Here is a 14,490-nt window from a genome sequence, read left to right on the forward strand (position 1 = left end):
TGGGCCACCGGTGTTGTGTCAGGGTCATTAGGATTGGGATTTGGGCCACTAGGGTTGGGCTTAGAGCCACCAGAGCTCAGGTTCCGGTCGTTCCAGCCGTTGGGTCATCCAGGATCACCTTGAAGACGGTGTCATCATCGCCGCCGTGTGCCGGGAAATGCCGCGTGGCATGGTGCCATGGGACCACAAAGAGTCGACGCCGCGCATCCAACCAGTGCAGCCCTGGGAAACGGCCGCTGTCCACCTGGGCCACCAACCATGGGCGCAGGCGCACGCGGCGAGGCACCGGGGATGCCATCGAGGACAGGAGGGGACACCAGCAGAGGTCGTGCGGTGATGAGAAGGTGACACGGTGCAGGACGTGGTGAGGCACGTGGGGAACTGTGTGATGCAGTCGTGGAGATGCCGTGGTTAATGATGGGTATTTGTGGTCATCCAATAGGTGCTGTCACCTCTGGTCACCCATCATTCATGGTCATCTGTCACTTGGGGTCACTTCTGGTCACCTCTGGTCACTGGTCACCCATGGTTGCTTCTAGTCATCTATCACATCTGGTCAACTTTGGTCACCCAACACTCATGGTCACCTGTCACTTATGGTCACTCATGGTCACCTCTGGTCACCTGTGGTCATCTGTGACCTCTGCTCATCCATGATCACCCATGGTCACCTGTCAAGTCACCCATGGTCACCTCTCACCACCCGCAGTCATCTGTCACCCATGATCACCACTGGTCACTCATTGGTCAATTTTGGTCACCCATCACTCATGGTCGCCTATCAACCATAGTCACGTGTCACCCACAGCCATCAACGGTCACCCGTGGTCATTCATTGTCACCTATGACAACCTCTGGTCACTCATGGTTACCTTACACCCATGGTCACGTTTGGTCACCTATGACCACCCAACATCCATGGTCATCTGTCACCCATGGTCACCTCTGATTGCCCATGGTCACCTAACCCCCTCCTCATCTGCCATTTATGGTCACCCAGCCACCCAGCTGGTGGTCACCTGTCACCCATGGCCACCAATGGTCACCCATGGTCATCTGTCACCATGGTCACCTCTGGTCACCTATTGCCCATGGCCACCTGCTACTTAGGGTCTCCCATGGTCACCTCTGGTCAACCCTGGTCACTCAGCATCCAAGGTCACTTGTCACTTTTGGTCACCCACAGTCACCTCTGGTCACCCCTAGTCACTCAACACCCATGGTTGCCTGTCACCCATTGTCACCCATGGTCACCTCTGGTCTCCCTCCATGTGTGCTCTTTAGGGTGACCTGTCCCACCCCACTCAGCCACTTCCGCTCACCCCACAAACCCCACCACCCCAAAAGTGTCACGTGGGTCACACAGTGACATCAGCCATCCCTGGGGACACAGGGTGGGGACAACAACAAAAACGGGGACCGAAAGAGGAACTGGTCCCTATGCCCCATGGAAAGGAGAAGTGACACCGCAGGGTAGGGTGGGGAGCTGGAGGGGGATGGGAGACATGAGGCCATTGTGCAGCCTCCATGAAGACCCCATAAAGCCACCGAGATGCCATCTGGAAGCACCCACAATCCCACTGTGAAGCCCTCCAAGATGCCAGCATGATGCCACCACGATGTCACCATGGAGTCCCCCAGGATGCCACCGCAATCCCACCATAAATTACCCACAAAGACTCCCAGAAGCCACCATGAAGCCCCCCCAGATGCCACCATGAAGCCACCATGACCCCACCATGAAGACCCCACTCAAGACCCCACTATGAAGACACAACAAAGCCACCATGAAGCCCCCATAGATGCCACCACGAAGCCCCCATAGATGCCACCACGAAGCCCACCATGAAGCCCCCCTCCAGGAACCCACCATGAAGACCCCATAACCCCTTTGCAGCCCCACAAGAACCCCTCATGGACCCCTCCCTCCATTCTCACCCCTCTCCAGCACCCTTCGCTGCTCCCCTCCAAACACGCTTCCTCCCACATTAGCATCTCATTTGCATACAGCGCGCCACGCCCCCGTTCCGTGACGGGAGAGGTTGGGAGGAGCCTTGCCGCTTTAAGGCGGGCCACACCAACGTGGCCACTTTAAGAAACGCCCCTCCCGCCCCCTGCCTGCAGCGATTGGCTGCGCTCTCCTCACTCCCGCTCGCTATTGGTTGAGAGCAGGACTAGGGCGGGTTCTTCCGCTTCCGGTCGCGTTGCTTGGCATTGATTGATTAGTGCTTAATATCACTTTTATTATTATCATCATCAGTAATATTATTATTTTTTTCATCCTTTTCTATTCACTATTACTGACCTTGTTATTTTTATTGTCTTCGTGGCTATTATTACCGTTATCATTATCTTTTATACTGTTATCCTTTGTTATTAATATTAATATTAATATTAATATTAATAACAATCGTTATATAATAATGTATCGTTTTGCATTAATACAACATCTTCAGAGAATATAATAATATAAAACAACACCATAATATTATTTAATCTTATCATTAAGATTGCTAATGGGATTAATTTTATTAATAACAACATTATGGTTATTGCCCCAAATCCCCCATAATTCCCATTGTTATCACTACGTTTATTATTAACATTATTATTACTATTATTATGATTGCCCAACTTTGCCCATTTCAACACTATTTTTTATTCTTATCCCATTATTATGAATATTAACATTAATTAATATTGTCACCATTATTACTGCCTCAGCTCCCCATTATCACCATTTCCATGTTTCCGATGCTGATTAATACCCCATTATTATTAGCAGCAATATTTTCCTGCTTTCTGCCCAAATTTATCACATTCCATACTCTTATTAATGCATTACTTCTTATTTTTATTATTAAGTGCCCCAACCCCTTCATTACCACCACTTTGGCCACTCTATTTCCTATCGTCGATGATTGCCCTATTATTAATATTATTATTAGTGCCCCAATTCCTTGTACCACTACGTGTCATTGGCAACACAATTATGACTGATAACATTTAATATTTTTGTTATTAAGTGCCCCAAATCCCCCATTATTTCCCCTTTTTTTAGGGTCCTTTTTGGGGTCCCTCATTTTGGGGGGTCTCCGTTTGGTGTCCTCCTATTAGGGTTCTTATTTTGGGGGTCCCCTTAGGGGTTCCATTTAGATTTCCCCTTTTGGGGTTCCCCTTTTCGGGTCCCCTTTTTTGGGGTTTCCATTTTGGGAGTCTCCTTTTTTATGGGTTCAATTTGGTCCCATTGTGGGTTCTCCATCTGGGGTCTCCATTTTGGGTGGCCCCCTTTTTTAGGGGTCCCGTTTGGGGGTTCCCTTTTGGGGTTCTCATTATGGGGTTCACTTTTTTAGGGGTTCCATTTAGGGTTTCCCTTTTGGAGTTCTCCCCTTTGGGTTCTCCCTATTGGGGTTTGCGTTTTTTGGGGTCCCCCTTTTGGGATTCCCATTTTGCAGTTCCAATTTTGGGGTCTCCCTATTGAGGTCTCCGTTTGGAGCCCTCTTATTGGGGTTCCAATGTTTGGGGTCCCCTTTTTTAGGGGTCCCATTTGAGATTTCCCTTTTGGGTTCTCTATTTGGAGTCCCCCTATTGAGTTTCTCATTTTGGGGGTCCATTTTTTTAGGGATTCCGTTTGTGGTCCCCCTCTTGGGATTCCCATTTTGGGGTTTTATTTGGGGTCTTCATACCTCTTGGGGTATGTATTTTTGGGGTCTCCTTTTTTAGGGTTCCTACTCGAGGTTCTCTATTTGAGGACCCCCCTATTGAGTTTTTCATTTTGGAGGTCTTCTTCTTTAGAGATTCCTTTTGGGGTTCTCATTATGGGGATCCCCTATTTTAGAGGTTCCATTTAGGATTCCCCTTTTGGGGTTCCTATTTTGGGGTTTTATTTGGGGTCTTCATACCTCTTGGGGTATGCATTTTTGGGGTCTCCTTTTTTAGGGATCCCACTTGAGGTTCTCTATTTTTTGGGGTGCCCCTGTTCAGTTTCTCATTTTTGGGGTCCCCTTTTTTAAGGATTCCATTCGGCATCCCCCTTTTGAGGTTCTCATTTTGGAGTCCCCCTTTTTGGGGTTCTCATTTGGGTAAGCGCAGCCCATCAGCGCCGTGGCTGCACCACCTGGGTGGGGCGCTGTGCAACCGCAGCTAGTACGAGGCCGTGGTGTCCCCTCTATCCCACCGCACTCTATGGTTCGCGCTCCCTCCCATCCCTCTCCGCTCTATGGTTGCGCGCTAGGCAGAGCGGCCCGCACTATCCCGCAGCGCTATGACGCCCCTGGCGGTAAGCGGTTAACTGCACAAGACCCCGCCTCATCACCGCGCATGCCGCGAGTCGCATGGCCCCGCCCCTTCCGGTGGGTCACTTCCGGGTGTGGGCGCTGCGGCGCCGGCCAGGTGGGATGGGGCGGGGGGACAGAGGGCTGCGGGGAGGCGGTGGGGCGATGGGAGGGGGAGGGAGGCGGTGAAAGGGCACCAGGAGGGTTTGGGGGGGTGGGGAGTTGTTGCGGTGTAGAACAGAGTCAGAAAGCAACGGAGGGCGTAGAGATGGGGCTCAGTCAATGGGCAGCGGGGTCAGAGAGCACAGAGGTAGGGCAGGAAGCCAGGAGACGGGGGGGTCTATGGGGTGAGAGAGCAGCGGGGGGGGTCAGAACACAGTGGGGGGGGGAACGCGGCTGCCGCCGTAAGACTCTCACGGCCGCCCCCTCCCCCGCAGCCCCCCGCCACGGCCATGGCTCTGCTGCCCGCCCGCTGCCTGCGCCGTCTCCCCCTCCGCCCCCCGCAGCTCCCAGCCCCATCCCGCGGGCTGAGCGGAGCTCGGGGGGGTCCGACCCGGTCACTGCCCCTGGGCCACCGCTTGGCCGTAGTGGCGGCGGTGGGGAGCGTGGCTGGGGGAACGTGGCTGTATTTGCGGGCCCGCAAAGAACGGGAGCGACGGGAGAGACGGCAGCGGGAACTGCGAGCTTTGGCGCTGGGGCAAGGCAACTTCCAGCTGGTGGATCACCGCGGGCAGCCCCGCTGCAAAGCCGACTTCCGCGGCCAGTGGGTGCTGCTTTACTTCGGCTTCACGCATTGCCCCGACGTCTGTCCGGATGAGCTGGAGAAACTGAGCCGGGTGGTGGAGCTGTTGGACCGCGACGCGGCTCTGCCCCGGGTGCAGCCGCTCTTCATCACTGTGGACCCCGAGCGAGACGATGTGGCCGCGGTGCGACGTTACGTGCGGGATTTCCACCCGCGGCTGCTGGGGCTGACGGGGAGCCCTGAGCAGGTGAGGGCGGTGAGCAGCGCCTATCGCGTCTATGCCAGCGCCGGGCCTAAGGATGAGGATGGTGATTACATTGTGGACCACACCATCGTCATTTACCTGCTGGGCCCCGATGGGCTCTTCCTGGATTACTACAACCGCAGCAAGACGGCTGACAAGATCGCTGAGAGCGTGCGGCGACACATGGAGAGCTACGAGCCACTGCTTGACTGAGGACTGCAGCCCTGCCAGGACAGGGGAAGCCCCCAAAGGGACTCTTCTTGCTTCCATAAACCCCCCAGGGATGCTTTGTTCACGTCCCCAAAAACAAGGCCGACTTTAACCAAAGTTGGGAGGTTTATTGCTGGGAGCAAGGGGAGCCCTGGTGCTGGGGGATCGTAGGGGATGGGGGCTGTACAGAATGGATGGGGGGGAAACAAGGGGTGAGGGGTTCATGGGCAGGCTGAAGGGGCCACGTAGGTGCGGAAGCGCTCGTGTGCCCGCTCCCGTGTCAGCAGCCGCAGCCGTACTGTGTCCACCGCCTCCTCCAGCCCTGGGTCCTGTGCCACCTCCACGGTGTAGTCATTGGCCTGGGGAGAGGAGCAGGGACCGGGGGGGGCTGCAGCAGGGACCGGGGGGGGCTGCAGCAGGGACCCCTTTCCCCCTCCTCCTGTCCCCCCCCCAGGAGCTCCCTCCCACACTCACCAGCTGCAATGAGGCCAGCATGTAGCGGCACACCTCGAAGGGGGGCAGGCCGGCCACCAGGCTGGCAAAGGACTGCCACTCACCCAGGCTGCCAAAGCGAGCTGCCAGCCTGTCCCCATAGCTGTGGATGTCGAAGGCCGTGCGCTCCTCCTGCAAGACAGGAGGGTGAGTCTCTGCTTCCCCCTCCAGCCCCACTGCTGGTCCCCCCAACTCCATCAGCAATGTACCTGCTCCTGCAGCGCCGGCCCCATCTTGTCCTCCCAAAGGCGGATGTGCTGGGAGAGCTCTGTCTCCTGTACATACCTCTGGGAATTGGCAATGAACAGCTCCTGCAGGTACAAAGGGACACAGGGAGAATGAGGAAGAGGACAACATGGGGATGAGGGACGCCTACGGCACCCACGCTGTCCCCCTGCCCTGAGCTCAGGCGCAGCACTTACCACGTTCTTCCTCACCAGCTCCTCATAGCTCAGCGCGTCCGCATCACAGGGAGCTGTGAGAGGGCAGTGTCACCAGGGTGGTGGGGGCAAAACTGTGTGCCTGGTCCTGGGCCACCAGGTGAGGACAGGGACGCATGTTCCCCATGGGTGGGACACAAAGCCAGAACCCTGCGGCTGCTCAGGACGTGCCGCAGTGGCTGAAGGATGGGGTACCCTCCTCCCAGCTCCCCCAGGGGCTCACCCATAGCTTTCTCGACTAGATTCTCCACATCCTCCTCCTGGATGTCCTCGTGCTCCACAAAGTCATCTGCAGGAAGAGCAGACCGTGCTCAGGACCTCCCACGGCCCCCACAGCAGCTCAGCCCTTGGGGGCTCCAGCAGTACCCGCTGCTTCCCCATCCTCTTCGTTGCCCCGCTCCTCCTCCAGCGCATCCAGCTCTTCCTCCTCCTCTTCCTCATGCTCTGGTGGTAGTGACAAGGGTGGGCCCTGGGGAAAAGCAGCACTGAGCCCCTGCCCAGCGTGTTTCCCACCATAACCCCAACCCTTCCTGCAGATGCTCACCATCCTGCTCTGCAGCTTCCTCTGTGCCGCCAGCCGCTCCTTCTGCTGCTTCCAGTACAGCACATCCAGATCTGCACAGACAACACAGGCACAGATCAACACCCACCTGCAGCCCCTTGAAAGGCTGTGGCTGCCTGGATTCCCCCCCCACCCCCCCAGTGTGATTTTGGAGCTGCAGCCCTGCCTTAGCGCCCGTCCTTCTCTCTGCATGTCACACCACTGCTGCGCCAACAAGCTGGGAGCTCCCCAGCCTCCCTGAACGTGGAAGAGGTTTTGCAGCAAAAAAAGGGGCAAGGCTCTACGTAAGCAACGTTTAGAGGCTGCTTTTCAAGTGAGGAACGGCTGCAGGACTGGAAGTCACGGATTTCTGTGTTGTGAACATTAAACACAACAAATCCTCACCCGTCTTAAGTTGTCAAACTGCTCATTCCTCCTATGTCCTTTGCTTCAGCCCTCACACAGCCTCGCCGCAGCAACCTGAGCTTTGCAGCCTGCAGGGTGCCCCTTCTCCAAGGTGTTTCAGCTCTCAGTCACCCCAGTAAGGATTACTGCAAACCTGACCCCACGAGGGCTTCACAGCACAACTGCTGCACCTGGAGCCCTGTGCATCACTGCAGCCTGCACCCCAACTCACCAGCAAACGTCGGTCCTTTCCTCCTGGTTTTCCTGCAGTCAGCACTGTTGTTATCTGAGAGGAACAGGATTGCAGTTAGAAACCCCTACAGGTGCAATCCAGCGAAGAGAACAGACAGCACCCAGGTGAAGTCCAGCCACAACACTCACAGGTGGCAGAAAACCATTTCAAGAAGTCCTGAAGCTTTCTGGATCCCTTCCTTTTCCTCTTGCTACCAACCACGTCATCCACGCCATGTGGCACCAGGAAGGGCCTCCCTGCGGGGCAGAAGGAAATGATCTGCAGGGAGAATCCCATTCCACCCTTTGGAGGTGAGCAGCCCCAAGGCAGGGGAGCAGATGCTCTTCCACAGCCCCACCTCAAATACCTTTCCTGAAGGGTTTGTCCTCAGAGTCACCAAAGGGGTCAAGGCTTTGCCAGGGATCCAGCATCTCCTGGTGGAAGAAGCGAGGGTGTCTGAGCACTGGCAGAGCACCGTGGGGCACGCTGCAGCTGTGTGGCTCTGCAAACCCTTCCGTGGGTATTGGTGCAGCACTAAGCGCAGTGCAGAGCGCTTCCCACAGCATGCAGGCTTCAAAAGGACAAGAGGTGAAGGCCTTGCGTTGCACCAGGGGAGGTCAGGGTGGGTATCAGGGGAAAAAAAAAAAACAGAAATCCTTCTCCAAAGGAGTGGTCAGGCTGCTCAGGGCAGTGGAAGAATCCCCACTTCTGGAGGTGCTCAAGAGGCATGAAGAAGCAACACTTGGGGGCATGGTTTAGAGCGCATCGTGACGATGGGTTGACAGTTGGATTTCTCTTTCTTTGAGGTCTTTTCCCAGCTCCATGATTCTAGGATTTGCTTTTCTCTGTGTCCACCCCCACCCCTTACCTTGATGTGGGGCTGAAGGTCCTCAGCAGGGGCTCGATGCCGCAGCACGTAACCCTTCACCTGGGGCACACTCTGGCAGACACAGAAGAAGGAACATCAGGCAGTGAGCCACAGAGCAGCCAGGCTCCAGGGCCTTACCGAGCCCTGCCTGCCCTACCCGCTGTGGCTCAATGCGTTCATTGGCAGCTGGAGTCGCTTCCATGTTGTCCTCAGGGTCTGCAGGCAAGTCATCCCCACCATCGTGGTCATCATCTGGTCCTGCAGCACCTGGCAGGGCGAGCAAACGGTCAGCAGCCATGAGATCATCAAGGATCTCCCTTTTCTTGCTCCACCCAAAGAGGATTTTCCCTCAGGAAGGGGCTTTACTTCGCAAACCATGGCAAACAAACAGGTCAGGGGACAGAGCAGGAGCACCCCACTCTGCCTGAAGGCAGGACAGCCCAGCCCAGCAGGATGGAGGGACAGAGCCCACTGATCCTGCACGTCTCACCTCCATCATCTGAGAAGTTCAGTGCCTGGACAGGCATCGCTCCGGTGCTCGCACGTAGGGATTCCCTCCCACCGACCACAGAGGATGGTGCCCCTGCCAAGGGACAGAAATGTGGTCACTGCGCTCTGCCCACAGGGCTTCAGATGCCAGCACAGAGCAGCTGTGGTGCTGCTCCTTCCTACTGAGGCCGAAGGCCTCCCCAGCACAGCCCAGGGCACAAACCCCATTCAAGGGGTCAGCAATCTTTGGCTTAAGGCAGGGAGGCAGAGGAAAGGCAGTGCAGCATCTCCCGTGCCCAAGGAGCTGGGCTGTTCTCATTGCTTTTGCTCACATCCTCCCTCGAGACAGAAGGGAAGCCACCCCAGCAGTGCCTTCCTGCTCTGTGCAGCCCACAGCCCCACTCCTCAAGATGGGGAGTCCAGGTCCTCACCCCAGCACTGTACCTACTGCCCCAGCGGCGTTGTTCTCTTCACGGTGCCGATCCTGCAGACACATTGGGGAGAGCCCTGCCAGCTCCAGCATGAAGGCTCCACTGGTGTGAGGGGTGCACGTGTTCATCCTGAAATCCTTCCTGCTGGCCAGGATCTCCCCCTTCCGGCTGCAGACATGGGGGCCGTCAGCTCTCCGTAGCCCCCCAGGGCAGAGGGAGCAGATCCAAGGCATCCCCATGCCAACAGGAATGCAGACTGTCCCCACTTGCCATTCTCTGGCTTCCCTGGCCATGCAAAGCCCTGCCTGCCCACCCCAGAGCAGCCCCTGCCTCGCCACTCCCTCTGTCCTGCATCCACAGGACCCAGCCCCACATCTCAGTGCACTTGGGGTTACTCTTCCTTCCTCCCTGCCTGCCAGGGGAAAAGGAATAACCTTTCTGCCATGGAATGGGGAGAGTCAGACTGTGCTGTGAAGCAAGATGGGGGCCAGCTGAAGGCTGGGGGACTTTCACCTGAACAGAGGGTTGTTTGTCTTCTCAGCCTCTTCTGGGGGAACCAAAGACATTGGAGTCAAGGGAACAACATTCACAGCCTGCAAGAGAACAGGAGTCAAAGAGCTCTGCTGGGCAGGCAGCAGGGATTCAGTGAGGAGAGCCTGATATGAGGGAGGAGAGGCCAGAAGGACAACAGCAGCTTCCCTTACACTGGGCTGATGGTCCATTTTCAAGTCCACACTGGCCTGGCTGGTGTTGCTGATGTCATCCAGGGAAAGGAACTGCAGAGAGAGAGGACCACAGCAGTGACCAACAGGGCTACTTTCATTGTGCCATTGTATCCCTTGGGGACCTCGTGGCCCTGATGGAGCAGAGAGGACACAGGGCAACCCCTTGGCTGGGAGAACAGCTGTGGCTTTTGAGGTTCTGGGCTGTTCTGGACAGCACTTATAGGAGGAATCACAGAAACATTGGAAAGGACCTGTGGAGATCCCCTCAGCCATCTCTTCCCCAGGTGCACAGCCCCAGGGCTCTCAGCCTGTCCCTATCAGGGGATGCTCCAAGACCCCACCATCTCCACAGCACTCCACTGGGCTCTCATCAGCAGTTTCCAGCCTGCCTGGAACTGGGGGGCCCTGCAGTGGCTGAGCAAAGGGGATGAGCACCCTCCCTTCTGAGCCACCAGGGCACACTGCTGGCTCATGGTCAGGCTGTTGGCTACCAGGACCACAAGGTCCTTCTAAGCAGAGCTCCCTTCCAGCTTTTCAGCCCCAACCCAGGTCCCGATGCTGTGGTTCTTCCTCCCCAGGCATAGCCTTTGGTGAACCTCATCAGGCTCCTCTCTGCCCAACTGTCAGCCCACCCAGGTCAAAGGAAGGCTGAAGCTCAGGGTAGAGATCTCTAAATGGAGCAGAGGGAATAAACTCTCCCAGCAAAGCTGCAAGGCAGCAGGTCCTGTCCTGTGGAGGCCAGCACAGAAATTTCACAACAGGAACCTCTCCAAGTGCTCCTGCCTTGCCTGGGTGCAGGAACAGGCAGCTGCAGGGCTGAACACCCTCTGCAGCAGCACAACACACACAGAGCACACCTGCAGCAGCAGCAGCACACCCACCACCGCCTCCTCACCTCTTCCTTCTCCATCCCAAAGGTTGCATCTGCATCCTTGCCATCTGGTCCCACGGAGCAGGGCTGCTTTTCCCTCCTGCATCAAAGGAGCAAAGGCACAGTCAGAGGTCCAGCCAAAGGCAAAGCAGTGGCAGTTTTCCTCCAGCTGCACTGCACGCAGCAAGCGAGGAGGTTCCAGCATCACCCTGAAGCAGAAGCACCCCAAGCACCACAGGCAGGAGAGTGAAGAGCACAGCGTGGCTGTCAGCACCATCAGCCAGCCGTGAACAGCATCAGCTCGTGCCCAAGGAGCTGCCATGGGTGCTCCTGGTGCTCCTCTGCTGCTGCCCAGGAAAGAAAACAAAGGGAGCTGTGAGAAAGAAGGGGATGGACTCTTCAGCAGTGTCTGTGTGATAGGACAAGGGGAGACTGTTGCCAGCTAAGACGGATTGGAGCAAGGTTTTGGGCTGAGGGAAGGTTGCTCACACAGCTGGTGCTGCCCCATCCCTGCACGCAGCTCTGAGCACTGATGGAGCTGTGGGGCTCCCTGCTCATGCAGGCAGTGGGACCAGGAGGCCTTTAAAGATCCCATCCAACCCAAACCATTATATGGTTCTTCTCAAAAAACAAAACACCCATCTCGTTACAGAAAACCTGTTTGCAGGCAGACAGAACTGCCTGTTGTAAGCTGATCCCTCCTTAGTGGGAACCACGGTCTGAACTTGAGCCAGGCTGGCAGCAGACAAGTTATGAAAGACAGTTGGGAAACAGTGACAGCAAAAGCAGTGCCCTAATCTCAGCAGCAGTGGAGAAATAAATCACAAGTTGCTTTGCCATGTAGGCCAGGCTGTTGCACACTGGATTCTGCAGGATGCTGGGCTCTGCCCTCTCCTTACACAACAGCAGAGTGCTGTAAGAAAACCACAGCACAAAGGCACTGGAAGAGCTCTGGGGGAAGAGCTTGGCCAAGCCCTCCAAGCTGAAATAAGTCCTGCTGGGGCCTTCTGCAGAACCACAGGGGTTGGAAGGAAGCTCTGCAGGTCACCCAGTCCAGCTTCCTACCCCTGCAGCAGCAGCACACAGAGCATCCCAGCAGGTTTGGATCTCTGCACAGAAGGAGGCTCCCCCACCTCTCTGGGCAGCTGTGCCAGAGCTCTGCCACCCTCACAGCACACAGCTCTTCCTCACACTCACACACAACTCCCTGGGCTCCAGTCTGGGCCTGCTGCCCCTTGTCCTGATGCTGGGCACCACCAAACACAGCCCAGCCCCTTCCTCCTCACCTCCAAGCCTTCAGATATCCACCAGCTCTGCTCAGACCCCCTCAGCCTTCTCTCTCTTCCACGTGTACAGCCCCGGGGCTCTCATCCTCTCCTCATCAGAAAGGTGCTCCAGGCCCCTAATAATTTTTGTGTCCTCTCACACCATCCCACAGAAACCCAAAGGTTCAGAGAACTTTTTACAGGTCCTGAGACCAACTCTGCAATAGGAAGGTCGGTTGCTGAAGCAAATGACTGCCCTCAGGGAAGAGAATTCAGCAGGGTGCTGCAATGGGGGAGGGGACAAGCAGGCAAGAAGCACACAGCCACCTTCTTTGCAACTACAGTGAAATCATGCAGGCAGATCCTGGCCCCTTCACAGGTGGCCTGTCCAGAGGATGGAGGGCATTACTCACTTCTTGTTGGAGATGGAGTCGAGTGCCTGGTAGACCAGTGAGTACAGGTACTCCACCTGCAAAATAGGAGCCAGACTTGGAGACAGAGAAAGCAACTCCTTCCAGCTGATGGCCACAGCCCTCCTCTTATCCTCAGACAACCAGAGCTCAGTTTGTCCATAACTCCCTTTATTCTTTTCCCAGTTCAAGCCATTTGGAGTGCAAGTTTGGGAAAGGAGAGGGTTACTGTTGGTTACTGTTGGTTAGTTTTCTCTTTTTTCCCCCTTATATTTCACCCTCTAGAAAGAAGTTGAGCAGCAAATTCTTGTTTTCTTTCCAAGATTTTCTGGTTTGCCAATGCCAGCACACATAAAGGGGCAGGATTCAGAAATTATACCCATTGGTTTTTATTACAACCAAGCCTTTCAAGCTCCAGGACCGCTCCCCAGGCAGCTCCTGCACAAACCTCAGCCCCAGGACTATGATGTGGCAGTGCCCTCAGTGCTCACCTTCTTGCTGTAGATGCAGGCAGAGCCCTGAATTAACAGAGCTGCCTCTATGAAGTTCATGGTTGTTTTGCCACCATCAAAGGAAATACAGATTTGGTCCAGCTGAAAAATACAGAAGAAAAAAAGAAAATGAAGCGCTGACTCCCAGAATTGATTTGAGAGCAGCACAACAAAAGGATAAAATCCAGATATTAGCAGTGCAACTAACGTGATGTTCAGGGCAACAAAACTGCTAAGTGAATGCAGAGAGGGAAAGCATCCTGTTCACAGCACCCCAGAGCTGCGGGGGCTGGAAGGGACCTGTGCAGCTCCCTCATTTCAGCTCTCACTCAGCTGTTTCCTGCAGCAGCTGCACAACCCAGCAGGTTTGGATCTCTGCACAGGAGACTCCCTTACCTGTCTGGGCTGCTGTGCCAGGGCTCTGCCACTCTCACAGCACAGAGCTCTTCCTCACACTCACACACAACTCCCTGGGCTCCAGCCTGTGCCCGCTGCCCCTTGTCCTGGTGCTGGGCACCACCAAACACAGCCCAGCCCCTTCCTCCTGACCACAGCCCAAGGAGCTTCTCCACAGCCACGCTGCAAGAAGCAACATCCCCAGCACCCCCTAAAAGCAGTGAACACTCAGAAGGGACAGATGTGAGAGACTGCTGGATTTCACAACCACACACATCAGCTATCCAGGCAGCCCTGGGACAGGCAGGAGCTGCGCTGGGGTGTGAGCAGCAACCACAAGCAGCGACAAAAACTCTCTTTGTGCCCATAGCATTACAGAACCCTCACCTCCTCCAGGTACTCCCCGAGCTGTGCAGCCACGTCCACCTCCCAGTTCTTGGTGAGGTCACGGATGGGCTGCAGAAGGTGTGCAAAGCGTGACTCCACATCCTCCATGGCAGCAGCTGCAGGTTGGGCGGTGTTGGGTATCGTCCACTGACCGCTGTGCTCCCCCCACACCCCGGGTCTCTCAGGATGATGTCTGCCAGCAGTTGCCTGTTATAGTGTTACAGAATCATTGAAGTTGGAAAAGACCTCTAAGCTGCATCACTAAGTCTTAAGAAAGACAGGGAGCTATTGAAGAGGGTCCAGAGGAGGCCACAAAGATGATCAGAGGGATGCAGCACCTCCCCTACAAAGACAGGCTAAGGGAGCTGGGCTCGTTCAGCCGGGAGAAGAGAAGGCTGTGGGGTGACCTCAGTGCAGCCTTTCTGTACCTAAAGGGAGCCTATAAAGAGGACTTGGGAGTCAACGCTTGGAAAGGGGAGATAACAGCAGGACCAAGGGGAAATGGTTTGGAGTTGAGGGAGGGAAGAATGAGGTCGGATGTGAGGGGGAAGTTCTTTACTATGGGAGTGGTGAGGTG

The 14,490-nt window shown here is 55.7% G+C and overlaps 3 protein-coding genes and 1 long non-coding RNA gene across 9 annotated transcripts in view; 2 read left to right on the forward strand and 2 right to left on the reverse strand.

Annotated features, from left to right (window-relative positions):
* The window catches only part of IRF5 (interferon regulatory factor 5), an 8,061-nt gene extending 6,075 nt beyond the window's left edge, over positions 1 to 1,986 (reverse strand). Inside the window, exons 1-2 of the mRNA XM_042891049.1 lie at positions 1,939 to 1,986; positions 119 to 381 (exon numbers count right to left, since the gene is read on the reverse strand). Coding sequence (XP_042746983.1) covers positions 119 to 298 — 180 coding nt within the window. The 5' untranslated portion in view covers positions 299 to 381; positions 1,939 to 1,986. The remainder of the gene's footprint in view (positions 1 to 118; positions 382 to 1,938) is intronic.
* Positions 1 to 2,256, forward strand: part of LOC122190901 — an 8,869-nt gene extending 6,613 nt beyond the window's left edge. For both annotated transcript variants that reach the window (XR_006182246.1, XR_006182247.1), the window contains exon 3: positions 97 to 2,256. This is a non-coding gene — a long non-coding RNA (uncharacterized LOC122190901). The remainder of the gene's footprint in view (positions 1 to 96) is intronic.
* A 2,470-nt stretch (positions 2,257 to 4,726) lies between these two features.
* On the forward strand, positions 4,727 to 5,587 carry LOC122190903 (protein SCO2 homolog, mitochondrial). Its single transcript, XM_042891056.1, has one exon. The coding sequence runs from the start codon at positions 4,727 to 4,729 to the stop codon at positions 5,471 to 5,473; it is 747 nt and encodes a 248-aa protein (XP_042746990.1). The 3' UTR covers positions 5,474 to 5,587.
* Positions 5,588 to 5,596: 9 nt separating this feature from the next.
* NCAPH2 (non-SMC condensin II complex subunit H2) lies at positions 5,597 to 14,115 on the reverse strand. Of its 5 annotated transcripts, none has more exons than XM_042891050.1 (19): positions 13,914 to 14,115; positions 13,131 to 13,232; positions 12,643 to 12,698; positions 10,989 to 11,064; positions 10,073 to 10,144; positions 9,882 to 9,961; positions 9,382 to 9,536; positions 8,939 to 9,031; positions 8,606 to 8,715; positions 8,449 to 8,520; positions 7,948 to 8,014; positions 7,730 to 7,837; positions 7,581 to 7,634; positions 6,947 to 7,017; positions 6,769 to 6,871; positions 6,626 to 6,691; positions 6,172 to 6,437; positions 5,945 to 6,094; positions 5,597 to 5,829 (listed from the first exon to the last, which is right to left on the reverse strand). In XM_042891050.1, exons 1-19 carry the CDS (start codon positions 14,019 to 14,021, stop codon positions 5,692 to 5,694), a joined length of 1,947 nt encoding a protein of 648 aa, XP_042746984.1. In that variant the 5' UTR covers positions 14,022 to 14,115; the 3' UTR covers positions 5,597 to 5,691. The 5 variants fall into 5 exon arrangements, with proteins under 5 accessions (XP_042746984.1, XP_042746985.1, XP_042746989.1 ...); XM_042891051.1 differs by having other exon boundaries at positions 6,172 to 6,273; positions 6,385 to 6,437; positions 6,769 to 7,017; XM_042891055.1 differs by lacking the exon at positions 5,597 to 5,829 and having other exon boundaries at positions 5,946 to 6,094; positions 6,172 to 6,273.
* Positions 14,116 to 14,490: the final 375 nt, after the last annotated feature.

Source organism: Lagopus leucura, unplaced genomic scaffold, assembly GCF_019238085.1.
Source record: "Lagopus leucura isolate 7727_CA_CO unplaced genomic scaffold, USGS_WTPT01 203-5_obj-0_obj, whole genome shotgun sequence".
Taxonomy (NCBI): domain Eukaryota; kingdom Metazoa; phylum Chordata; class Aves; order Galliformes; family Phasianidae; genus Lagopus; species Lagopus leucura.